Genomic DNA, 26,856 nt, shown 5'->3' on the forward strand with positions numbered 1-26,856 from the left:
CATAACATACAAAAGAATGATCTAACCACAAAAATATTTAGTACAGTTATGCAGTCGACACAATCCAAAACATTTTCTTTAGCACATGAAAAGCTGAGCTCTTGAGGGGGTTCAGGGTTTTGCTATGTTGCAGTATTACTTACATTACTGAGTCTGCTCAGTCAGACTTTAAGCAGGAATGTTGCTAATAAATTCTGATTGGTTAAAAACACACAAAAGCCTGTTAGGGCATGGTTACTGCATTTGATTACTATCAGCAGAAGTTGTACAGTAAGGAATCATTGACAATATCAGGCTGTTGATTCAGCCCCACAGTCCTCTTCGAGGCTTTGCTGCTGCTGCAGTGGGATTGGCTGTAAGGGGATGTTTTTGTCCAGCCCTGCTCATGATTTTGTGTTTTCGCCCGTTCTTGGTGAGTCACACAGCTTTTTAGATTATGAAACAGATCGAACATACAGAGCTGGGGGTTACTGTCTATTTATAGGTATGATCTCATATCCAACTTTTTAATCCTGCTTTTGATGCTTACATGGAACATTGAGGCCTGCAATACACTGGGTGATGTAACAGGTTAGTGAGGGGTTTTTAAACCACTCCACAGCATGAGTGGATGGTGATATATGACTTATAATCTATCAGCCATGCATGAGCATCTGATGTCTGCAGTCTTTGAGCTGTAGCACCATCAATCAGAGTGGTAAAGGCGGTATTCATTAAGAGGCTTTGAGTGTTCGACGAGGGTAAGTGCTTCACCATAAGCACTGCAGTGTATTGATAGTGTGGCATGCACGCTGCATAAGTGTGTGTGTATACCTGTTATCAAATGTGTGCAGCGATCATAATCATAGACAACATCGAAATGAGGCCTTATTTGATTTTGTTTTTATTGGAATACATATTTGCTCGCTATCACAACACTGTCCATCATATGCTTGCGTTGCCTTTTTTGATGACTGTGCTCTACACTGACACACGGCGTGCACACATACACACATACACACTTTCATCTTCAAGATAACGTCGGTAAATAAGGCAGCCTCGATTGCAGACGGGCATCAGCGTCCCTCTCGGTGACGTCACTGTACGATCCGCGTGCCGTTTGTCACGAGAGCGCAAGCATCTCGTCTCTCCAGCCAAGTGAGTCTCATCATTTAAACGTCAACAACTTCATGAATAACAAATAAACAGAAACTGTTGCTATGAAATCTAGATGCTGTTTACTGACTTTGCTTTCCAACAATATATATTTCCAACACGTATGCGAAAATGTTTATAAAAACTAGCCTATTTATTAAATATAGAACAGTCTCCAGGTAAGCACATAGTTTGCTGATTAATCCAGCTGAGATTATGCCATATAATGTCCTTAAAAGCTTCCAGTGTGTCAGTGTTACATGTCATACAGGATTTTCTCCCAGATAATATGATATATGGAGGATAATATTATGATATATAACCATGTTTATAAAGCTAAGAAATGAGATCCTATTTATTCTAAGTGTTCTCTCAATGCAGCCTTTATATAACATTCTTTGCTTAAAACATTATTTCAAAATAAACAAAGATTCTTTGATTATGGTCCACAAAGCTGTCTGTTACTTTACCCTTTGAAACCAGCAGGATCGGTCACGTGATACGACGTAACCGAGAAGCCGTCCACCCAGAGCAATGCAAAGATTTGATTGGTTTAAAACAGTGAATGGCGACCGCGAATGATTAACATTCATGTCACAACTCTGCAGTTTCATTCAGTCCTTGCTCCCCTCTTGGCTGGCGCTATGCCCGACTTTGCCACTTGAGGGTGCTCACATAAAATCCAGCAGCATAGTTCAGTGGCTCATCTCACGAGGCACAATGTATATGCGAGAAATGTGGAGATGTGATGTAAAGGAATGATAATCTGATCTGCAATGGAGAAGAGTGTTTCACACATCTGCACCACAAGATCCCTTCAGAGGTCTGCACATTACTATCAGTGACTCAGTACTTACACAATAAATTAAATACATTCAAATTCGCTTCAGTAATACATTACCCGTTTGTGTCACAACACAAACGTAGTGTTACAGTATGTCATCTTAAGCTATTTGTAATTGTACAGTTTTCCTAGTCAATTAGCAGCAAGAAATCCTGTCGCCCATGAATGAATCAGACTCTAGTCCCTCACCAGTAAACTATGCTCCCCTCATGAACTCTGCCCTCGCGTAAGGTAAAGAGAGACGAGCACTGGAAATAATACATCACAAATTAACAGAGAAAAAAATACTTGATGCTTTCAGATTATACGTGATCAACAGAAAATGACCTACATGCATGTCCTGATTTGGCAGCCCTGCGACCGTGTTTACATGAAGCACATTGTCCTGCTGGCTTGTCTCATCCCCTTCAAGACACAGAAGCTTCATTTCAGGGAATCAATACAGCAAAGAAACATCCATTTATATTGCCTACGAATACGTCAGGGCTTCTAATCAAAAGCTGACCTAAATCTATCCACAGTGCTGCAGTGTAACCACGACCACTTTAGATATTAAACACCATCTGAAAGTCACACGCTTTAAGTGTCGTCTGCGAGTTTGTTTGTTATTTTTAACCATACTTGACTAATCTAAAAGAAAATAATCAATCACAGGTAATATCAGAAGCACAGGTCTATCCATGTGTTGAGAGTATAGTCAAACTAGACAACGAATACCATGACCAGTCTGTTTATCTGACAGGCGGGGACACGGGCATGATAGTACTTCCTCATTTTGTTATGTGGTTGAATGCAGAGTTCTCTTCTATGTAATTTGATTGTCTATGAACTAAATGTCAGAGAGAGAGAGAGAGGCACCAGACTGTAAGGTAGGACATGTAAAACAAAACGGTAAACAAATAAAGAAGTCTCTCTATATAAATATAAACTCTAGAATTGTCCCATATCTATCGAGTTGGTCTGCGTTTGATCAATGCACAGAAATATAAAATGGCAGTTCTGAACAAATTTGCTCTAATCCCGGGTCAGCTTCGTCATCCCTGCCTTCTAAGTCTTCCCGTGTGGCAGAAGAGGTCAAACTAACCTTGTGTGGGCATCTAAAAGCAGCTATACCAGTCTATAAAACGCGCATAAAAGAGAGAAGGCACAGAAACACAAACCCACTGCAGAGTGGCGTAGACAGACAGCAGCAGTTTCCTTTGTTTTTGGGAGCAGACTGGACGAAGCCAGAGGTCTGCCTGCAACAGACGAGTCTGTGTGCAGAGGTTTTTATATATGCTGTCTCATTTTCACCGTTTGTTTTGAACCTCCGCGTGGACATGACTGAATCGCCCATCGTTCATCTTCTGGTTCTGCTGAGCACGGCCACAGACGTGTCAGCCACCACAGCCGGCATCACATTTAGCAGATGATGAGCCAAGACGAGGTGACTCAGAAGTGTTCTTCACCCCGTTGACAAAACTGGCTTCTTCATTTGAGCCGTGGTGTAATTACCCCTAATTACCCCGAACCTACACCGAGCACAAAAAGCTGCTGTACTTAAAAGTCCCACGACAGAACAGATCTATGCTGCTTTTCTCCATTTTGTCTTTCAGATCAAACTGAAAAGGGAAGCTACAGGTTCATATGCACCTAGTCTCATTTCATCTTCTTCTTCTGCTGTGTTATTTGATTGGCTGTCTTTGACTGACCAGGTTCTGTCTTGGCCACGGTCATATTTGCTGGCACTTCTTGCCTCTTTCCCTGTTTGAATGGGTCTCCTGTCTTGCTGGTGCTACGTCGGTGGGCAGGGGTTGTTGCTTTCACAGGAATGGGGGCCCTGCCCAGGGCCAGATGGGGGTCTTCTCCAATGTTGACGGTCAGGTTGGTGTACAGCGGCTCAAGCTCTTTGGAAAGCAGCTCATAGGTCAAAGAGTTAAGGCCGTCAGAGCGCCAATTGAGCCTGGTCCTTTTCAAAAGGTCAAACCTAGAATGACAAAAGCCATATTTAAGATTGTGTGAAGGTTTCACCCAGCATAAAGCTTTTCATCTGGCTCTCTGCAAGGAGGCAAAGATGTATATACTGCAAAGTGATTGCTTTTAATGACAAAGACTTTCCATAAAAGTTAATAAAAGGCTGATGACATGGAGAATGAGATAAGACCTAATTACGTTTTAGATACAATCAGTCTGAAGATACAAGCACACGCCCTGAGGGAAAGTAAGCAGAGGACAAACTGTACAAATCACTGAGTCAACAGACAAAAAGCAACAACTATAACAGTAAAAACTCAACATGGGAACAGCTGGAGACAAGAAAAGTTCATGACGTGATCAGGTCGTTTGAATATCTTCCCCTTTTACTGAGGCAGATATTCCATTAGATCAGATGAAGAAAGAGAAGTCTTTACAAATATTTTACATGCCTGTGAGTGTGCCAGTACGTACCTGCGTGGATTTTGCTCATTGCCTCTGTCTCCTTTATGCTTGATCATCTTGTAATGGCCAATGGCCACTGGAGGGCGCACAATCTTCATGCCAGACAGACGCACTCTGGATCAGCAGCACACAACAGTAAGCCAAAAACAGACTCTTAAACATGTGCTGCATAAAACTGCAAAGCTAATCTCACAAAAACAAACTTTACATAAACATCTAGCCCCCTGCGGGCTACATTTAAAGAAGGAAAAATCAGGATTACGAACAGAAGAGGGTGAAAACAAACTGCCATGTCTTATGGGTGGAAGAATATGCTGCGCTTCCCTTTTTCTTTTCCATCTGTTGCTTTTGTACCACTCCAGTTATCTAAATCAACCAAAACAGGGTGTAACTAATGCTGCGAATGTTCTCTGCATGATATAATTTGCAAAGATCATGCACAAAAGGCAGTGTTTCCAAAGGTTGTGAAACATTCTTGGATGTGTTGTCCTAATTAAATTTTATTGTTGCACTCCGTTGTTACAGATTGGCAAATGTTGGAAAAGCCACAGAGTGGAAAGAGGGGAGCACAGTAAAGAAATGAGAAGAGTTTGAAAACTCTTAAGCACACAGCCTAGTCCAAGTCTGCAAGCTAGTGCATGTGAACATACCCATTGTGCCCACTGCAAGACATACAAAGAGCAAAGCCACAGCAATGGGAGGAGACATGAAGATGAAAGATGATGTTAGGACATAAAATATAAGTCAAAGCAAAAGAAAACATGCGGTACTGAAGCTGTAAACATGAGAAAATGATGACTGACGAGAGCAAGAGTGAAAAAGTACAAGAAGAGGCAAACTGAAATGGTTATGCATGGAGTTCTGATCCCAGCACGCACAGTTTACAGTTTACATCATGCAGGGTGTCTGCCTCATTTATCCTCTTTACCTGGCAGCAATGTCATCATCCTCCCCGCCCCAACCCCAGTACTGGTTAGGGAAGCCGTTCATCTTCATGTACTGGTCTGGGGTCACCGCAGATACCCCACCAAAATACTGTGAGTATGGCAACCTGGGAGGGTCACAGCACGCACAATCTTGAAAATAATGTCTCAGGGCAATGCAAATGTATGAAAGACCAGCCCCACCCTCGTTTATTCTGTGCTTCTACCTGTATCGGAACTTATCCATGGCCACCGACAGGTGTGTGGGAAACTGTTTGTGGCAGGTGTAGGTGTTGTGGTCGTTTTCAGGCAGCAGGTCAACATCATGCAGGAAGATGCAGCTCCAGTCTTCATCTCTGAGTGCCTCCCGCACCCCAACGTTTAACAGCTTGGCTCGATTAAAAGTGCTGTTTCCCCACTGAAACATCAAATGAGGCAGATTAATGTATTTACACATTAATACGTGAAGACTTAAATAAATGCAGCAGTTTTTAGAAATTCTGAACAACAGGGATATTTGAGGTAGCAGAGCACAGGGGAATTTGTTGACACTGATTAATAGCACATCATTTTAAAGATTTGCTTATTACCTGAAGGAAAAAATGAATCTCCAACTACACCACTATGGTTAAATTCAGCTGTAGCATGGGAATGTAATGTTTAATACACAGAAAGTATGACGTCCCATCTACCACGGAAATATCTGAGGTATGATTTGCTTAGATCGAGAGCTGTAACCTAAAAACAATTCACCTCTATTGCACTGGTCCAGGCAGATAAAGCTAACAAACACATATCTCACAACCATTTTAAATGAAACCACACTATAATAATAATAATGACTATAATTTGCAATAAAACTAGTTAGAAGTCCTACAAGAGCTGTAAAAACAGCAACATTCAAATGTGTTCACTGGACACTTTTTTAATTAGGTACACCTCCTTTCTTTGATTCTTCAATGCACAGATTCAACAAGGCGCTAAAAACAACATCTTTGTCTGTACTGAAAGGACAGTATCACACAGTTGCTGTAGAGTTATTGGAATAGCTTCCATTCCAGCACAAAACAAAGGTGCTCTACTGAATTGAGACCTGGTGACTGTGGAGGCCATTTGAGCACACTGAACTCAATATCATGTTCAAGAATCTAGATTGAGATTATTATAGCTTTGTCACATGGTGTGTTATCCTATTCGAATCAGCCATGAGAAAATGGGTACACTGCAATTGCAAAAAGGATGGATATGGATAGGTATGGTCAGCAATAATGACCATGACCAATGGGGCAGGGGCACAGCCAAGGGGGGCGGCAAGGCCTTTTCACCCAAAGAGCTGCTGAACTGCTGATTTCTGCTGTTCTCTGTAAACCCCAGAGATGGTTGTGTGTGACAATCCCGATGGATCAGCGGTCTCTCAGACAAGCCCAGCCATGATGCCACGTTTTAAGTCACTGAAATCACCTTTCTTCCCCATTGTGATGCTTAGCTGGGTTGGTTGTCATGACAACGTCTACATGTCTAAACGCATCGAGCTGCTGCACAGTGATTGGTTCATTAGATGTTTACATTTACAAGCAGTTGAACAAGTGCCCCTAATAAAGTGGTATATATTAGATACAGTCAAACCATAGCCCAATACTCCAATATCACAAGACCAATACTTTGTAGCAGCACATACACTACCATTACTGTTACACCCTTAACATCAGCAGGCAAACGTTTTACTCAGTAGCACCTCTGATCCACTAGAACAACAATCCCACTGCATAATGCTTTGCTTTTGCTCATGGAAGGCAAACATGCAGCTGCTGACAATCACGCTGAACAAGACACAGGAGGAATCACTATAAAACAGCTAGCACACTCACTTATACATAACCTGACCTGCTGCACTATGTAGATGCTGTAGTGTATCTGCTGTCTCTGCAAGAAGGGGTGGAGGTGGTAGAGGAGGGCACGGAGGTGGCTCTGGCGGTTTCGGTACGGCACCACTATTGCTGTGTGGTGGCGTGGTTCACAGTCTGGAGGCCGGTAGCGTCCACCTGGCAACACTAATGGGTTTCTTTGTCTGATCTCCTCCAGAGACAGAGGAGACGAAAGATGGACAGACACGGGTCCAACTGGCCAAAGGAAAGGAGACAGAATGTTTCTGGCTTCGTTTCTATCAGCTCAAGAATACAAAGGAAATAGCAACAGTCATTTTGCGTTTCACTGTGTGCTACACTCACAAACATTTATTTGTCACCCTTCTCTCTCTCACCCAGCAATGGAGAAGGGATCTGGCAGTCTCTTAGTGGTGGGCCAGTGGCAGGGGGTCCAGTGCCAGAGTTCCGAGGCGGGGGAGGCGGTACTCCCAGATGACTGAGGTTGGTGTATACATCATGTGGTCGAGAGTAATCAAACTCGGGCTCTGTGGTGTGCACCAGGACAGACACCAGGCCTCTGAAGCCCCCAAGGGAGAAATAGAGCACAAAGGCAAACTGGAAGCCTATCAGCAAGGCTAACGTGCATGGAGAGTCCAGAGAGCGCCCACAGTACGCCATTATTCTAGGGAAACAGAGTGGAGAGATGGGAGGAGATGAGGGGAAGTATTGCAGTTAAGTGAGGTGGGGGTTGTGGAAGAGGTGGAGAATGAGCAAGGAAAGGCAGAAGGAGAGGGAGGGGAAGAAAGGAGCACTAAATGTGGGCTCAGGTGCACTGGAGGTGGGCTTCCATTTTTAGGAATGGGTGGTAGTAGTGGTGAAGCTCAGTCAGCACTGCCATCACCTTCTGACCACAAAGCGTCAGCTGAAAGAAAAAGAACAGCTGTTACCTTATGGTGACCGTTGTTGTTTGTATCATTATTACATTACAACAGTCTAGATGTCAGGCACCTGTTTTTGTACGGGTCTAATTAAAACCTGTCAGGGACCAGTAAAGCCTCGCTCCACTTCTCTCCTTCTCCTCCTCCTGTCATCATCAGGCTCTCTGCGAGGTAAAGAAAAGAACTGAATGCATAACAATGCAGCACCAGTCCTGTCCCAGCTAAAATAGGCCAGGGAATGACAAGCAGCTACAAACAAATGTCATTCATGTTTGCTTCTTTATTTAGAATGGCTTCGTTTCAGCTGACATTTTTCATGATGCACGTATGGAAGCGAGTCTGATCAAACAAATGAACCCAACATCGCAGCCCCTTTAGTCCAAACAGTTAGATGCGACAGCTATCCAAGCGCGAGTGGCTTAATCACTTAATATGATGCTAAGTTTCCCAGGGAGACGACAGTTCATTCACTTAAAAACAAGAAGAAGAATAGGAAGTGGATGAACGCAAAGGCGCCGTGGTTATGACCGGGGACAACCTGCCATGCAGGTGATTAGCCTATGAGCATCCATCTTTAGGCCCATGCAGTGAGCATGTATTGCAGTATTTACATAACTAAAGGGAAAATATGTCAGTGACATGTATGCAGCAGCATTGCTGTGTACGCGACTTCTCCCGTTACCCGCAAAGGCTCTCGTTTACGTCAAAGATTTCTATTCCCAGGTTCGCGCAAGCTTCCCCGCACCCCGATGCACGAGCCGACTCACCAGCACATCCCTGCGACATGTCAAATCCAGCTCCTGGCTTCCTCTGAGAATCGACGGGCCGCTACGGTCGCTACAGCGGCGCGATGGACTATGCGATGCTGTTTTTCTCCTGCTGATGCCGGTCGATCGTCTTTGCCCTCCTCCTAGTCTCTCGTCCAACGCGAAATGTGTCCGTAGCTGCTCCGAAACCGCTGCAGACGTTTTCACACGCAAGATCATCGCCGCATACCCCTCTAGTGTCAACACAAAACACACAGACAAGTGCGCTCTGCCTCATCGGAACACGGAGGAGAGGCGCACCACGGTGACGCGCACAGCGGCACATTTGAAAATTAAAGGAGAGTGTGATTGTGCCAGCAGTGAAGATCTGACCGTGCGCAGTAAATGCTAATAATGATGACGAGAGGTTGACTGTGCCATCATAAGGAGAATTTAAATGTATCCAGTGACTTTATTTCACAGGTTTTTCCCTTCCACCCAGTACTGACTGATTAGGGCGAATTTCCTGCGTCACCGCCCTCTTTTCTCTGTGTGGGTGAGATCATCAGCTCTGAAAGAGCACTGTTATCAGTATATGTTGTGCATGAAACAGTTCTCACCTAGAATACACAGGAATACCACCTTTGTCTGTAGAATCATTTTCTGTCAGGCTGAACTAAAAGACTTCAACTCTCTTTAGCTTCTTTCTGTACAAAGTTCATGATTCATTCATCAAATGTTTTCCATTTTTTGGTATTTCTTCTTTATTTCTCACAGAGCATCAAACCCAGGGCGATCGGTTGTTCTTGCACTTAATGCAGCAGACTAAAAATGTCTTTATTCACATGCAGCAGTAGGTTGTCAGATTACAGAAGAGAGACAGGACGTAAGACATAATATTAAAGTATTTCCACATAGGTCTACAAATGCAAAACAAAACAAAAGGCTAGCCTCGTAGTAAACCTCCAAGCAGAAAAGGCAAAGCAGAAAAAACTGTGCAAAACGATGCAATGACACTACCACTGATTGTAGCACAGAGTGAACACACTACTTTCATTGTTTCAAAGCAAAGCGGACTGTGTGTTGTCTCCATCTTGGGCACATTCCCACTACTGTACTGCTCCCGTATGAAATACTGTATTAAGGTATTGCTCAGATGGTGTAATATGTAGTAATGGCACAGGGTGGTGGTTCAGTCAAATATGTTCAATAGGCACATTTATTTAGCAGAATTTAAACCTGTCACTTGTTGTTGTTGTTGAGTCCACTTGTTGTTATCTTGAACTGAAGTTTTTATTTTAGTGCAACCTTTTTGTCTGTAGATGGTGGGAAAAGCCCAAATTTTGGTTTATAAATACAGTATAATTTAATCACAGAGTGACAAGCCAAATGGCTTCAGACCAGTGAAACAGGGAGGACTTAATGTATTTACCAAATCAACACACAGAAAGTTATAAAAAGCACCTTTTATATATAAAAATCTATAATGCGCTGCCTTTTCTATTTCTTTTCTCATAATCGTAACCAGAATGTTAATATAAGAAGAACGACCTCAATTACAATAAGAACTATTGTGAAAAAATGGAGCGTTTCACAAGTTTTAAGCACTCGGTTTTCCTCAGAATGAAACATTCTTCTCATTTTTGACTTCATCAAACAGAAAAAACTTTCAGAACCTTGAATTCAAAACAAGCAAAATTCACATGCAGAACTGTAAGCCTTTTGCTTTCCACTCCCTTCAAGTTATGGGATTGTATTTTTCACTTCCTCTCTGCCTGTTTCATCAGTTTATTGCCCACCCTCTTCCTCACTTATCCTCTTTACAAAAACAATAATAATAAAATTAATAATCTCAGATATAAATTCACCTCACTCCATATCTCAAGTTTTATTTCATTATTTAAATTATCCGTTCTTCATCCCTTCATCAATCATCCTCCCTCTTTTCCAGCGTCTGCCTGGTTTTTATTTTTTGTAGTTGCCAAACTGAATGGCGAACCGGTCGCTCACGCAGCGAAATGCCGCTGGCTGCACCTCCCAGTAATTGACAGGGTTAGAGAACAGGCTGATGCCATTATAGAATGTCCTCTTCATCCCAAATCCACGAGGACAGAAGTCATTCACACCCACTTGGCTGATGTTGTTGGAATGGAGATAAACCACCTAAAAAAAGCCGCAGTGGCAAAGGAGGGACAGTAGAAGAGAGCACTGTGAGAATCAATACCAAATGGAAATCAAAATTGGTTGCACACATTAGATTCACCTGCAGGTATTTCATATCTGGAAGGCCTTGGGGAACACGAGTGAGGCGGTTGTTGTCCAGATGCAGCTCTCTCAGCATGGTCAGGTAGGAAAGGCTGCCGTTCTCTATGTTGCGGATATGGTTAAACCCAAGGCCCAACCTGGAAAATGCCAGGCGAAAGGAACATTTTAAACAGGCAGAAAATGGGCCAATGCATGGCACATTGCACTCAAATGTTTCATGTATTGTGAGCCGAAATAACAGGATAATTCCAGATTATTATCACTTTAAGAAAGTTATATTAAGCCAGGTGAGGAATAGGGCCACGTCAGCCTGTCTCTACTACTATAAATGCAGCACGATGCCACAGGAGCAGAGGAAGAAAGTCTTTGTTCTCATCTGTGTAGCAACTTAATGGGCTGAAAAATGAAGCATATGTGGCAAAAAATGAGGTACCTGCTGGGGCTATTCGAGGACGGAAAGTGTCTCAATCCCCACAGACGTTCATGTTAAAATGCCCACGCTAACAGCAATAAAAGCATGTTTGCAATGTGGCATAAAAACATAGTTTAACCCTTCATAACATCTTCATGGTGAACGTCTTTTAGCCCACTTCATTGTGATAGTGGCTGATAGTCAGGGCAGTGCTCTGCTGGCACAAGGAGCTTTAGCCAGTCACTGTCTGCCAGTCCTTACCTCCAATATTTAACCTTTACATGCACGAGTGACCTCACCCTCCACTCGTCCATAGGTGGGTCAAAAATGATGCGTGTTAAGATCGTTGTGTTTATACTTTTGTCATTTTGGTTAAAAATAATCATTTGTGTTACATTTTGTACTAAACTTTGTTCCACACAAGATGATGATTTCATGTTTAAACGTTTAGAAAATTAGAATAGAAAAAAATTACACAACAGAACAACGTTGAGATCAATTTGTTTGTGTGAAAGAGAATATATGCACATGTGTCCAGACAATTCCTCTCTCTTTATTGCCTTGTCCTTCACTGTAGTTGTGACAAACCAGCTGTTTCTGGCTGTAATCATTGCACACAGTGCATTTCCACACCGACTGCTGACTTTATGATCTTTGTTATATGGAATATTGTTGTCTTTGGTTGGCCCTGTCTGCTGTTTTCCTGTGGCCGAGTTTTAGCTTTTGGCACCCTACACCTTTGCTTCATTGATTGGAGTTTGCAGTTGGAGGCAACTTCCAGCCGACTTCTCTTATTGCCACACCAGGAAGACCCATCATGCGTTGGTGATACCATTCTTGAATTCAGGGTGCTTAGCTGTGAAGAAGGTGTCGGCATCAAGGGTGGCAATGTCAAGTTGTACCACAGCAGCATGGGCCACCTCTATGTTTTACACTTGCAGGTGCAGAGTGGGTGCCAACCATCTGGTCCATAGCATCTACATCTGCTTTGGTCTTGTTTTAGAATATGAAAAATTGTGGGGTTTTTTCACTTTTCTGGTACCAGCCACCATTTTGTTGTGATACATTGTGCTCAGGGGTACAACAGTCATTCATCTCTTGCTGACTTAGCTGAGCACTGTAAGGCTGCCATTGAATCCAAACTCAGTGCTGTAAACGCCCCAGGAGTCAGTAGCCTTCATCAGAGGAAGGATGTCTGCTTTGTCCTATTGTAGAGTCCCCACAATCGTGTCTCCAGCAGCAAAAGGCACACAGGGGGGAACGTTATCCGTGGTGATGCTGCATCTTGTCTTTCTGAACGGACTGCACAATTGCTGGTCAGTGGTTTCCCCCAGATTCTTATGAACTTTGGCACAAGCTAGTCGCCTACAGTGGGGATGAATCGCTGCCTGAAGGCTGAATGAAGGCTGTCTGTTAGTTAAATAATCCTTGAGAGGTTGCACTCTTTGTGGTCCAAAAATATATATCGCTGACAGCCCCAGTTGATAAGAAGGGTCCCATGAAATTCCATAGAAAGAAGATGCAAGTCATTTTGTCAAATGTAGGAAAGGTCAGGTAAAAATTTCAATATATAAAACATGTTTTTTTGAGGAACTGGTCAAATATGAAATAATTACAACTTTTCATTACAAAGATACTACAAGACAACAACCTCACCAGGTCGTTTTGAGCCACTTATAAGGGTTAAAGTCGGTGAACAGGACCTCTCCACTGTATTATCTAAAAATGATAACCGCATCGTCCGAGAAAACAACATTACTGCAAAATGTGGATCACAGAAACCAATGGTTGATCTCACAGTGGCTACGTCTATTTGTTTTGTATTTCTTTTATAAGTAGCCTACAGTTTGAACTCCATACAGACTGCATTTGTGCTCTCTGTGATTACTTTTGGTTTCTAGACATTCTAATGCTTTTCCTTTAACACGAGAGAAATCCTGCAGGGGAGACGTATGCAGAAAAGAGATGGAAGAAACTTGGAACAGCCATTAAAAGACATGATGGCTCTTTCTGACAGAAGATATTTTCATATGTTGTCCAAACATGTGCAGCAAATAAATATTCAAATCATCTGACAAAAGTTGTCCTATAATGTTTTTAAACCTTTCATGGTTTTGCCCGTGATGTCTTCACGCCACACATGCTGCACGGTGTGGGTCAGCTCCCTGCTACTTTCAGTGGCCTGTCAATGTAATTTGTATTATTACCCCTAAGGGGCACTGCTGACTGGGAATGTGATCAGGGTGCAAGAACTCAGCTGTGCTCAGAAATGAGTCTGGTGTTTGAGTGTGAAGGAGACCTGTAGAGGTTTTTGTAGCGGCTCAGGTCCTCCAGCTCCACAGCCTGGATCTGATTGTGGTCCAGATGAAGCTCATGGAGACTCTGTGGGAGATCTGAAGTGCAGATAACATAGATGTAAGACTTCACTTCAGCGAGACAACAGATTTGTGTCTTGCTGGACATTCCTTTTTTGTCATGTTGACCATTTGCTTTTTATTTAAATATCTAAAAGGGACAGATGCAGAAATCTGAGCATTCAAATGTTTTTGGGGTCTATCACAATGTGCTACAGGGCACATAAAAACACTGCTGTATATATTTACTAAAGAAAACACTCTACTGTAAATCTACCAAATACTAGAATGTTGAAAGATCTCTAGCATTTTAGCCACAAAGCTAAGTTTTTACCTTTTGGGACTCCGGTTAGTTTGGCCTCTGATATACGCAGAAAGTTCAGTTTCAGTCCCTTAAACGCTCCAGGTTCAAATCCACTGTTCTGGATGGGATTTGCTCCCATTTCTGTAAAAAACAAAAAAACATCATAGCATGAAATAAAATACCTTCCCTTTAATCTTTAAAATCCAATGCCAATGCAACGCAGTAGCAAAGCATCACAGAATGTCCTCTAGGATTCTGACCTATGCAGTTCATGTTATTCAGTCCTGCGAACGCTCCAGCTGGGACCTTCCTGATGCGGTTCTCATGGATCCTTATCTCTACCAGAGAGGCAGGCAGGTTTTTGGGGATAGTGGTCAGCAAATTCTTGGAGAAGTAGAGCTTCTGCATGTGCTTCAAAGGAACAAATGCTCTGGGGTGGACTTTGGAAATAAGATTATTCCTCAGAGACAGGCCCTAAAAAGAAGCAACAACCAAAGAGAGGCCAAATTCAACACCCATTTGGTCTATGAGCTACCAGGAAGTCAGAAAATGAAAGGGAAAAAAGAAAAATGAAGCACAAAATGTGAAAATCATTATTTATGCCCTCTGCTCCTACTATAAGCGTGTTTCAGCTAGAAGACTCCCCACCTACACTGGCTGAAAGATGGAGACAGATGTAGTTGATGTAAGCAGAACTCAATAGAGATGGTATTGTGTTATTTCATGTCAGGGGTTTCCTAAACTGCCAGACTTAATATTTCTCTTGGTCAGAGCTCCAGAATGTGGGTCAGCAGTAAGCAAAGCCTTATTGCTGAGAGAGCTCGAATACTCCCATTTGGCTTCAGGCTCCAACTTTAATACAATTAAAGCTCTCATAGCGGAGGACGACAGAAAGCAAGGAAATTAACCTTTAAATCCCAGAGAAATGGGGGTCTTAATTATATTTCTCACTACCGAAGCCAACACAAGCTGAGATGACTGAGTTGCAGATCTTCGAGAAATGCTGAGCCGATTCTTAAGAATGTAACTGAACCAAATGCTGATGCCTTTAATGAAAAAAGGAGTAGATAGCAAGCTGCTTAACAGTCCCACAGGTTAAAAAATACATATAAACTCCTTACATATTTTAGTAACCTGAGAATTAATCATTAGAGTTGTAATCATTTCTACAATTGATTGTTGTGAATTCAGGTTGTGTGAGATAGAGGCGGCTGTTTGGCTGTGGGTCCCATTCAGGCAGTGAAAAATGTTAAGTACAGCCGTTCCTTTATTGTGAAGGGGAGTGGGGAACATGTTGTGCAGTGTTTCTGGCTCTTACATATAGGTTAGTAAGGCCTTTGAAGTCGTTCTCTTTAATCTCAGTGATACGGTTGTTCTGCAGGTCCAGGAACTTGGTGTCTCGAGGGATATTCGTTGGCACCTCGGTGAAACCTGAAGACAAAAGCAGTGAAAACACAGAAGGGCATCAACCTCTGGTAAACGCTCCCATGGGTGACTACAAACCAACACCCTATAAGCCAGTTTGTTTTAAACTGGGAACTTCTAAGACTACTTCAACCAGACACCGACTTTGGAAAATAAATAGACAGTGTGTGGTTTAAAGGCCTAAGAATTAACCCAATCACACTCCCACACTGTAGCAAATGAGTACCTCGGTGCTCCTTGTCTATTATTTTAATGAAAGGTGGACATAGACACGACCATGGAGGTCACACACGCACGTCAGCACGCCGTGTATAGCTACCATTATTGGTTTGTCGCTGACAAGGACAAGCATACACACTGTCGCACACAGAAACATAAATTCCCCTCCCACCAGATGGGGACACCAGATGTTTCCCATCTGGTTTCCAATTTGACAGAAGTCACAAAGGATGTGATTTAAATACTATAAAGTCACACATCAAATAGAAAGGAGACTGGCACAGCCCCGACATCTACAGACGAATAAAAGCTGTGTGTGTGTTAATGTGTGAGTGGTGGGTAAGTGTTGAATTGAGAAGAAGTCTTTGCATTTTAACCTGATTGTGACTTGAGTGGTCTGTTACAGTCAAGCACTTTCTCTCCTCACAGTATTGTTTTGAACTTCACTCATGAATCATTCGAGACTTCCCAGAATATTTGTGTTCTGTGAATCAATATTATACAAATATCTGTCAGAAGAAAGAGCTGAATGTTTGATTTTTAGCACTATTTCATGATGTGAAAACACTGAATGTTTCATCACTGAAGGGCACAGTCTGTTATCTTTGGTTACCAAGCGATAAATTCAAACGGCCTAGAACAGACTGCGACACGTGAACACCAAAGTGGCGTTAGAAAATACACCTTTGCTATTTTGTTCAGGGAGCTCTGGAAAAATGACTCAGCGCACGGATAAACACAGCTACCAGTGATCATTAACAAGACCACATCAAAGAGCCACGTGGACGAGTGTATCAGATGTGGTAGCTTAATCCAGACAGGCCACAGTGGACGAATCCCAACCAGGGACGACCTCATCTGGACCGAGGACATGATGCAACTGGGCATGCTGGTGAGAGAGTGCCAGCTGTCCCACTGGGAGCGAGTTTGCCACCAACCACATCTGACCCACAGAGCTGTCCATCTAGAGGTAATTTTAGATATATGGCTTTGGTTGTGCTGTGCCACACCCTCCATGACACCACATAAGATCCAAGCCTTAGTCGCTCCCTCTGACATTCGGCTCCGACCGCGTCCTCACAGAGAGATCTAGTGCAGATTTTGCCTTTAGAGAGCAAATATACATTCGTGAAAGCTGTGTGGAAAATATCGAGTTTCTATCCTCAGTATATTCTATAAATCATAAACCACGCTCTGCATTTATGATTTCTTTTTTTGTTTAAACATGCAATAAAGTTATTACAGCTGCTGTGAGACTCTAAGGGTGCAGGATGTTACCAGGATGATTCATGTGGTAGGAAATATTTACCTTGCAGTCAACGCCTGCAGCTTTTGGCAGGCCTCCTGCCAGTTGGAAACCTTCAAATCTGCGTGCCAGGCATCAAAACTAACAAACTTGATGGGAATACCTAGGAAAAAGCTTTCACCGAGACCCTGATTAAATGAATCCTTAAACCCTCTAAACCTCAAACCACCGCTCTTCAACCACATCTGCCACAAATCTCAAAGCCTTTACCGCAAACTGACAAAACTAGCACCCTCTAAAACCCCAGTTCAACTCAACACAAATACTCAACATCATGCTGGGATCCACACTGAGAGGAGACAGACGCCAGCACCAAAATACATCTGTTCTAAATAAGCACTTGACATCTCGGAAATTATACGCTTCCACATTTACCCGCTGCTGAAAGACCAGGGACAGTAAGTATATAGAGGTTGTAAAATGATGATTCGACAAAACCATTATGTCTAAACCAAGGCGTCTTATTAGAGTTATATAGCTAGTATAATGTGAAAAATCTTTACATCCATAATTAAGACATAACTCAGTTTCTTTTAGTCTCTTTTAAAATGTCTGCAGTGACTAAATTGTACTGGATGCTTTTATGGAAACGACTTAACTCACAGACAGACAGTAAAAACATAATGCAAACTTTGGCACAGTTCTGCTTTTATTTTTATCTACTGGAAAAGCAAAAATATATTTTTAAACAAACCGCTAATACTAGCTCAACGTGGTTTATTCCTCATAGTGAATATAACTGCAAATAATCCTCACGAGGTGTTAAAATCATAAAAGAAAAACTCAATATTTAATTTAATTTCCTTCGGGGTCAATAAAGTTTTATTGAATTGAATTGTTAACATCTTGTTAAATGGTTTAATTCTCAAGCTTCCACCTCATTGTCTTTCACATCACCTAGCTAGCTAGCGAGCTAGCGAACTAACAAGGTGCATACAGCACTTAGCTGCGTATTTATGCTGTTTATTTGCCATTTTAGAGAATTTTAAATGTCTTTGGCCATATTTTAGAACTACTAGGAATTGAGACTTTTACTTCTTTACCTTCTAATAACTGCCTATTAATAACATACAGAAGTTGTACATTAATATGTCAAGATAGAAATACAGTACTTAATACTTATAAGGTTTTTTAATCTAAACCAGCAAAAACTAACAATTGTTAGAAGTGTCTAAATAGGCTTTCTAACTCTGAACATGTTTTCTATCTAAAGTGAAGTTCTACTCATATTTCCCCAGCAGTTTGATCTTCATGCTCGTGTGTGACTGTCTCCGAAGTACAAAGACAGTCACACAAGGTCACTCGTTCAAAGCTGGCTGCTTTTCACACACATGCATTTCCACACAAAATATGCAGATCTTTTATTTCCAAGAACTGAAAAAGCTCTTTCCTTAGACCATTTGGTTATCTGCATTTCCATAATAGTTTCCAAGAATAAGACTGCTTAAGTATAAAAAGAAACTCAACAGCTGTTTTTACACATCTTTTTAGCAAGTGACTATATCTCGCACTACTCCTCTTCAGCCCAGTTGGTTACAACAACGCAGAAGATTAAATAAGCGTAATGAGGTGACCAAGATGAAAAATTAAGCAATGTGGAAGTGCCAAAAACTGTGAGCCCATCAGAGCCGAAATAAACATGCTTATGTTTAAACGTTGTTATATTGTTCTTGGTATCTATAGCTACAATTTCCTGCTTGGCAACTATGAAGTGGATGATTTCTGTTTTTTACACCTTCTTATGAAGTCAGCATCCCAACTTCACATCACAGTGAATTACGAATGCATTTTGTTTCACAAAGCTTTAACTGACAAATTTCCAGGTTTGCCCTCTTGTCTGAATATTGTCATGTCTGGCTTCAACAAACCAACATGGCAATCCCCAAAATGACAAGTGTGCAACTTGCAATCTGCAAACCAAAAGTGTGACTCACTGTCACCACTCCATCTATTTTACAGTCTTTTTTTAGAGGCACTTCACCAACAGTGAGCATACGAGAGACTGAGGTAGTATTGTTTGAATAGTAATGTTAGTTGTAGCAAAATTAGTGTCAAATTGTCCAAATTGCTGCAACTACATCAGACAGAAATATTCCCTGGAACTAAATTTAGCTACTGCCTCCAGAAGGGGCCCAGGGTCACTAGTCTGTAGGGAAGTAAAACATGAATTTAACTCTAATTATTCTATTAAAGGGGTTTTGTATTATGTGTGTGTTAAATTTTTTTCAGCTGTTGCATTAAACCTTGAAAATACACATTCTGTAACAGAAGAACAAAATTGGGAAAAATAGAACTTTATCTTTTAGACTGGACCACATCTGAGTGGTCCACATCACGGACCACATCTGAGATCCAAAACTTGATGAATAGTTTCAGAATCTTTTTGTTGTATAAGAAAAACATACACTTCTTATTTACAAAGAGCAGTTGGCCTAATTAGGATGCTTTTAAGCAATAATTCCCAGTCCCAGTAACTTGCCTAGTGTTCATGAAATATGTGGTCATTTGTGCTTTTTTTCATATAGAAAAAGGCATAAATAAGTGTTTTATATTGGTTAATAAAGAACAAATGCAAAGAGCAAGTAGTTAGACGTTAAGTTGACATTAATACTAGATGTTACCAAGCATATGTGCAAAAACATTTACAAGACTCATTTACAAAGTTCCCTTTTTTGCCCACCGTAGGGTGGCTGTGGCTCAGGAGGTAGAGCGGGTCTCCTACATATCAGAAGTTAGCTGTTCGATTCCCTTCAGTGTGCATCTTGAAGTGCCCTTGGGCAAAATACTGAACCCTGAGTTTCCCTCAGTTCCCTGGAATGTGAATGTGTAGATCAATATTAGACAGAAGTGCCGAGGCATAGATAAAAGTGAGTGTATGAATGCATGTTTTGGGGTAAATGAGGCCAAAAGTGAGCAGAAAGTGTTTCGAGTCAGTCTGAGGATAAAAACGTGTCGTGTAAGTATCAGTTATTTTTTAATTTTCTCTGCCGACCTCTAATTCTCTGACTTTATCACTTTTTTCTTTTATTCTCGGTTACTCCTGACATCTTTTGATATAATCTTTACTCTGTTCTGCTCACACAGTGTCTCCTCCTCTCCCACCCAGTAGCTTCCCTCAAAGTCTGGAACACCAAATCCCTCAAAGACATGCCTTTCCCTGTCAAAATATACCACCATTATCCCAGTGGAGAAATCCCCTCCCTCCCACTCTAAAGAAGGGCTCATAAATGTTATGCAAGGTTTGGACCAGTAAGACAACTATTTTGTTTCCCTTTCTGAACTTCCTGCCACACTCACACACTGTGAAATGAAGACAAAGCTTTACACAAATACATACTGATGCTCTATTTCCTTCCCACACACTCACTAACCGAGATCAGAACACTGGACGACCCTGAGATGGCACTGGCAGCCAAAGGGGCATGTGGGTATTTCGTGAGGGAACAGATCGTCAGCTGAACCCTCTTCAGGATCCCTCATCATTTCCATGGTCATCTCGGCGTCCATGCTGTCCAGGGCAAAATCCCAGAAGCCTTTCTGCTCAAAGGGCAAGGCAGAGGAAGGGGAGGGCAGCTGGACCGCGCATAGCAACAGCAGAAAGGAGCAATGTGGCAACATTTTTAATTGAAGCACCTGAAAAGACACAAAGGAACGAGAGTAGCCTTAGCGTTAATGCAACAAAGTAGAAATTTCATCCAGTGTAGAGACATTTTGTGTGTGTGTGTGTGTGTGTGTGTGTGTGTGTGTGTGTGTGTGTGTGTGTGTGTGTGTGTGTGTGTGTGTGTGTGTGTGTGAACAGGAATATGCACATCTAAGTGTTTCTGAAGTAAGCATGCAGGAGAAAGGAAAACTGCATGGGCAGGGCTGGATACCTGTTCTGTCACAGACAGCACATACTCGCTGGTGTATTTCATTTCACTCTAAAATAGCATGAAATGCTCTGCTCATTCATAATTACAGCCCTACTCTTTATTGCACACCTAGAAGGACGAGTGAAACTAAGGCTATGGAGGGCAAATGCACCGAGTCCCCTCCAGCACTTGCCAGCATTTGACTCTGGGAAGAAAAGTGACTTCAACCGCACCATGTCACTGTCTGCCTCGTGCACACCACAGGTCTCATAAGAGTAAGTCTCTTCTAACTAGCCAATCAGATAGCGCGAGGGACATCACCTACAGTAAATTGTGGAAAAGTTTATTCCTGCAAATGAGCATTGCAACAAAGCCACCATTCATTTACAGGAGAAAGTGGGTGTGCAAGGGCAAATGTGTGCATACAGGTTTGCATGGTTTCTCAGGAAACAGACGCCATGATGTCATAGTATGCGCGTGCACACACACACACACTGCTTACATGTCATCAGACATGTAAGCAGTGTGTGTGCGTGTGCATTTTTGTTTGCCTACTTTACACAGGGTGCACTGACCTAACTAACACTTCAGCACAGTCATTCCTCCCCCTAAAAAGTCATTACTAGAAAAAAAAAGAGCGAGACTGTTAGCAGGTCACTTGAGCCGTGCAGCATACAGAGTCGTAAACATGACCCTAGAGGCTAATCCTATGAAGTGACCTTTTAAGCTCTCATTTTTTCGTGTTAATTCCTCCTCTGATCTCCAGCTCCGTAATCCTGCATAAGACTGAAAAGATGGTTAGTATGCAAATGGGCCTTGATAAACACAAGAGTTTTGTAGCAACATGATCTGTTTTTCACTGGAAACAAGAAGATGAAATGACTCAACTCCCAATATTATCAGAACTAAGGGGAGTACAAGGGGGAGCCGAGGGCGGAGCTAACAGATGGAAGCAAGTGAGCATTCGAGCCTCTCGTGAGTAAATATTGAGTTGTGAGCTCTTATTTAAGAAAATAATGTATTAATTCTCTGACCACTGCAATTGCAAATGGAATTTTCTCTACTCAAAGAAATAATGGTATTATTTAAGGAAAGAAGAAAGACGTGGATGTGGACCTGGCCAGGAAGCACAAATATCTGGCCCCTGTAGTTTGCTCCCTGCAATAAAAATAGCTGCCAAATTATACCAGAAAAGAAAAAGCACCACTGGCCTTGGCTTGGTCAGAAAAATGCAGCCAAAAGGACACAGCTAGGACATATAGTCAGCATCACACAATGACATGCAGCACACAAAAGAGCTGGAAGATATACAGAAGACACCACTAGACCTATTTATACACCTACAATTTCTGCAGTTTGTCCCTTTGCAACATTATGGGAGGTATAAGAAGTATACGTTGTAAATCCACAAAAAGTGTCACCCATGATCTAATTTGTGGAGCCTTTTTCTCTCAGTCAGACCAAAGAATTGAAGCGATGTGACAGACGATTTGCAGACAGAGGTGCTGACCATCAAAGAGAAGAAAAAGAGGGAGACAGGAACAAGTCCGATACGGTTTATTATCACCCAGGAATTACATACAAGGCTACTATAAACACGTCATGAAGATAAGCCTTTACTATGTCCCACAATTAAGGAGTCGGTAATACCCACTTTTATCCAACCCTGGTGTTTGTACATATGAATTTCTTTCCCTCCAGCTGTGAGCTGTGAAACATCCGGGCTGAGACGGAAACAAACCAAAGCCTTCAGCCTTAATTGTTGTTGCCTTGGCTCTTCATCTCGCCTCCCATCCAAAGGGCGAGTGGTTTAATGGATGGATGGCTGGCTATTCCTGTCTCACTTTACTGTCTGCAGTGTGTGTGTGTAGCTGGAGGGAGTGCAGACGACACAAAAAAGGAAAAAGGAAAGAGCAGAACGATAATTATGAGACAGACAGAGAGAAGAAAGAAAAAGTGGGAGTTGTGTGTAAGCAGAAGGTTGTGGGCAACAAGGGAGCCGAAGGATCACAGGAACAAAAGAAGGACTTTCCAAGTCGTAGCATCTCTCCTGCACTACTTGGCAAAAATTAAGTGAACACTCAGTCGATATCTTTGCCTTTTGGACTTTACATCTATTTTTAGTGCTTTTAACTAAAACACTGAGTCTGAATTGACAGAAACTGCACCTGAATTTGCAGCTGCAACCAGGCTAATGTTTTTCGTTTGGGAAGAAATCCCCTTTAAATCTATGCATATCCACATGCTTTTGAGAATACAGCGCTGCTACTGATCCCTCGGGCTCGGTGCTGAAACAGCACAAGCACAAACATCCCTCTACCTTCAAAAAAAAGTGAACAGACCAAAGACGGAAAATTAAGGAATTTCCCTGCAAGCTTAAAGATGCCTCACTCTCAGTTTGTCAGTCACGCCCACATACTCACACTTAATATGTCTGTGTAAACAACCACATGTGGTTGAAGCTGTCATAACAGGCAGGCGAAAACAGAAACTTCCAATTCTTCACTGTTGAATTCAAATGTGAAAATTGGACAAGAGGGAGAGGCAAGAGACGTAGATTCTGAGACAGAGCACAGTAAAGTCTGCTTTCGGCTGCTCCTTTATTCACATGGTGGGTATCTCTCCATGTTTCATTTGGCTGTTTTTTATGCCGGATGTTCTTCCTGACGCAACCCCAAAAGGATGTGAGGTTGCATCAGGACGTAGTTCTGGTAAAAAGCATCCATCAAGTCCTGGGTTATTCATCACGCCTCACATCACTGCACTGTGTTACAGCCAGAGTTCATAAAAATGATAGCATTTGCCTTTTTCAAGCTAAACATACATATGTTTAAACTCAGTGCTCTCTGAGATGCCAGTAATGTCACTCTGTTCTGCAGATGAAAGAGAGGAAACATTCATCTTTTTCCTACTTTGACCCCTACGAGAGATGAGGTCTCACCCTGTGACATCGCTGTACAGTGAACCTGACGTAAAACGCACCTCGTTTTCATCCTCTGGAACAGTTCAGCTCTGCTTTGAGTTGAGTTGGCAGAATTAAGGTGGGGCAGAGAGCTCAGCAAGTGCCAGCTGGCTCTGCAACACCACTGTATTGGCAGCCGCCACGTCAACGCTTGGTGCCGATTAAGATCACACGGTGGCTCCAAGTGATCACAGTGCTGACTGTGCTGAAACGATCTGACATGGCTTAACATGGCGTTGCAGAGAATAAATAGAAATCTGGTCACTGAGTGAGAACGTTTTTTCCCCTTGACTTGGACAGAAGCTGCAGTAAACTCGGACACACGTCACCTGCTTTAATAACCTTGTGTCAGAGTTTATTAACTCACGAATACATGACATATGATCTTGTAAGCAGCGTGGGTAACACTGTACACCTGTTTCACATTTTTACACAAGTGTAAACCTACCACAATGTTTGCAAGTAGGATGTCAAACAAACACAAAGACTCTGACACACTCACACGCGTCCCCAATTCATGCACTCTTCAGACAGGCAGGCTGTTAGGCGGGTCTGGTACAAGCATTCGGGTGGAGTTAACTGCCCCAGCGGCTGTAATTTGGTGACTGCCGTCCCTAAAAAAAGGAACTGTTTGGCAGCTCCTCTGATGCCACCAAGCTTGGATGTGGTGGTGAGCAGCTCAGTGCTGCAGAGATGAGGCTTAACCAAATGCACAGCAGTGAGCAGAGCAAAGCTAAAAAGCAAAAAAAGAGCCTAATCAGTCAGCTGGAGAGGAGCGTAGGACCTGAGGATCCACGCCTGTGGGCAGATGAGCCTCAGAGCATGTGGACTATTCCAAAACTTGGGCCAGTTATAAGTGTGGTATGAAGAGAGACTATAAACAATGGTTGCTTTATGACAACCCAAAATGGAACAATTGGCATATTTTATTGTCAAAACATGGCCAAAAAAAGCACAACTTCTAACTGGAGAAAAGAAATGATAACTACCATCTGCAGAGAGAATGTGTAGCTGCATGGGACTGAGTATGCATTTAGGCAAGTGTATGATAGAAAAAATAAATGTAGGCAGCTTCAGGTTGTCTTGGAGATGACCAAAGGTGCACCATAATAAGTGCCCAGGCAGGCAGGTGGACGGATAGACAGAGAGATAGTGAGAATCACAGGACAGACAGAGCAGCAGGTGTAGAGCGGCAATAGGAAAGCAGCCTGTTTGTTCCTGAATCTGTTTGTTCCTGAAGCTTCAGACCATCATTTTGACGGGCTGAAGTCAGACTAACACAGTTTCCCTGTCTTTAAGGAGACAGTTCAGTGTCTCATACAGGGGAGTTAACCACTGGACATATAATGATCATTACAAGACAGAACTGGGTCACTGAGGGAGGAAAAAGGTTGTTCTTCAAAGAGCTTCATATTTTGTCTGCATAATATTATGTTAAAAAACAAAATACAGCTAAGAGGAGAGCGAGCTATAATAATCTTTTTGCCAAAGAAAGTACCTCCACACACAGTGTGTCGGCCTACCCAGAGCTGAATTTGAGGGTAAAGCAGGTCTGTATACAAGAAGGACTCGAATGGCTGTTTCACTATAATTATTCTCCCAAAATGAGGATGCATGGATGGATCTAAAAGACCTGCTCTACACGATGTTACATTTAGAGCCTGATGATAGAATAAGAGCCCACTTATTTAGAGAACCAACTAAGTGGAAAGAGGTTTGCTTAATTATCTTCTTACCTTTAGAAGATTAGAGCTTGAATGAGCTTTGGAGATTCATTGCGCCATCTTGTGGGCGCCTGGGGTAAGAGCTAAAACTACAGGTCAACGCTATGGACCACAAGATGCAACAGGTTGAATCTCAAAGCCATCAAATACACATATTCATAATCAGATATTTGCAGGGAAATAAATGAATGATTAAAATGATTTCTATTCATTTCTATCAGTGTACTGTGTTTTCAGCTATAAATATAAACGCTGGCAGCTCCATCAAAACTTAAAAAATATTTGGGAAACTTTTTGTTAAAAAAAAAAGAAAAAAGAAAGAAAAAAGCGGAGGCAACTATCTCATTTGAAGTAATACACATTTATACTAAAGTTGCTTCCGAGTCAGCTGCCAAGTTAAAAAGTACATATATTAAAATAACCCAACTCCCCTACCTTTGGGAAAGAAATAAGATTTTTATTCCAAGTTCCAAAAAGTAGGTTGACGATTGCTTTTCTCCCTCTGTGCGTCAGTTTATCTTGGAGATGATAAAATATCCTATATTTTCATCACATTTAGGGATTATCGCGGTGTTTCCCTATGATCCGCTGACATCCAGCCGCAGCTCCGTGTGCAACTGCGTTCCGCGTCAGGCCACCGTGTGCGCGCCTTCCAGTCCAAGTCGAGGAAATGACTGCGTTCCGAGGGAGTTGAGCCCATAAAGTTAACAAGCCAGGCTCTGAGCTTCGGAGAAGAAGGAGGAGGAAGAGGAGGGAGTAGGTCTACTTCCTTGCTGTATTTCAGCAGCCTGCCAGTAACGGCTGAAAGTAGCAGAGCTGTGATATTACAAGCAATCGTTTCTGCAGTGAAACCGCAGCAGATAACATCCACAACTTTGAATAATTAGGGGTCTTTTTATTTACGGCCAGTTCTGTGGAAAGGTCTTGAGCCAACCCTTATTTCTTTATATTTTGCATCCAAGGAGGCAGTTTCTTGTATTTCTTTCAAGTGGCTTTGAGTAATATTTCTGCAGTTTCTCTACAAGACGTCCTAAGTGCATTTAAGTTCATTGGCGGATTTTTCACAAATTTTTAGTTAAGTTCTTGAAACTGACCATTATCAGAGGAATTGTTTTTGTTTGTTAGGCCACTTAACACCGACCTATAAATTATTTAAGCATATAAAT

General features: G+C 42.2%; 2 protein-coding genes across 2 annotated transcripts; both read right to left on the reverse strand.

The window, feature by feature from the left end:
• Positions 1-871: 871 nt before the first annotated feature.
• b4galt3 (UDP-Gal:betaGlcNAc beta 1,4- galactosyltransferase, polypeptide 3) lies at positions 872-9,371 on the reverse strand. Its single transcript, XM_085393558.1, has 8 exons — positions 8,890-9,371; positions 8,193-8,286; positions 7,580-8,106; positions 7,204-7,439; positions 5,547-5,737; positions 5,325-5,447; positions 4,406-4,510; positions 872-3,944 (listed from the first exon to the last, which is right to left on the reverse strand). The coding sequence occupies exons 3-8, from the start codon at positions 7,860-7,862 to the stop codon at positions 3,617-3,619; spliced, it is 1,266 nt and encodes a 421-aa protein (XP_085249684.1). The 5' UTR covers positions 7,863-8,106; positions 8,193-8,286; positions 8,890-9,371; the 3' UTR covers positions 872-3,616.
• Positions 9,372-10,063: 692 nt separating this feature from the next.
• On the reverse strand, positions 10,064-26,368 carry bgnb (biglycan b). The gene is made up of 8 exons (XM_085393559.1): positions 26,126-26,368; positions 20,525-20,786; positions 15,522-15,634; positions 14,464-14,677; positions 14,234-14,344; positions 13,845-13,938; positions 11,132-11,270; positions 10,064-11,031 (listed from the first exon to the last, which is right to left on the reverse strand). The coding sequence occupies exons 2-8, from the start codon at positions 20,769-20,771 to the stop codon at positions 10,834-10,836; spliced, it is 1,116 nt and encodes a 371-aa protein (XP_085249685.1). The 5' UTR covers positions 20,772-20,786; positions 26,126-26,368; the 3' UTR covers positions 10,064-10,833.
• Between the last annotated feature and the right edge of the window lie 488 nt (positions 26,369-26,856).

This window comes from Rhamphochromis longiceps, linkage group LG20 (genome assembly GCF_057381845.1).
Source record: "Rhamphochromis longiceps isolate RC_006_pf linkage group LG20, R_longiceps_female_GT1.1, whole genome shotgun sequence".
In the NCBI taxonomy this organism is placed as follows: domain Eukaryota; kingdom Metazoa; phylum Chordata; class Actinopteri; order Cichliformes; family Cichlidae; genus Rhamphochromis; species Rhamphochromis longiceps.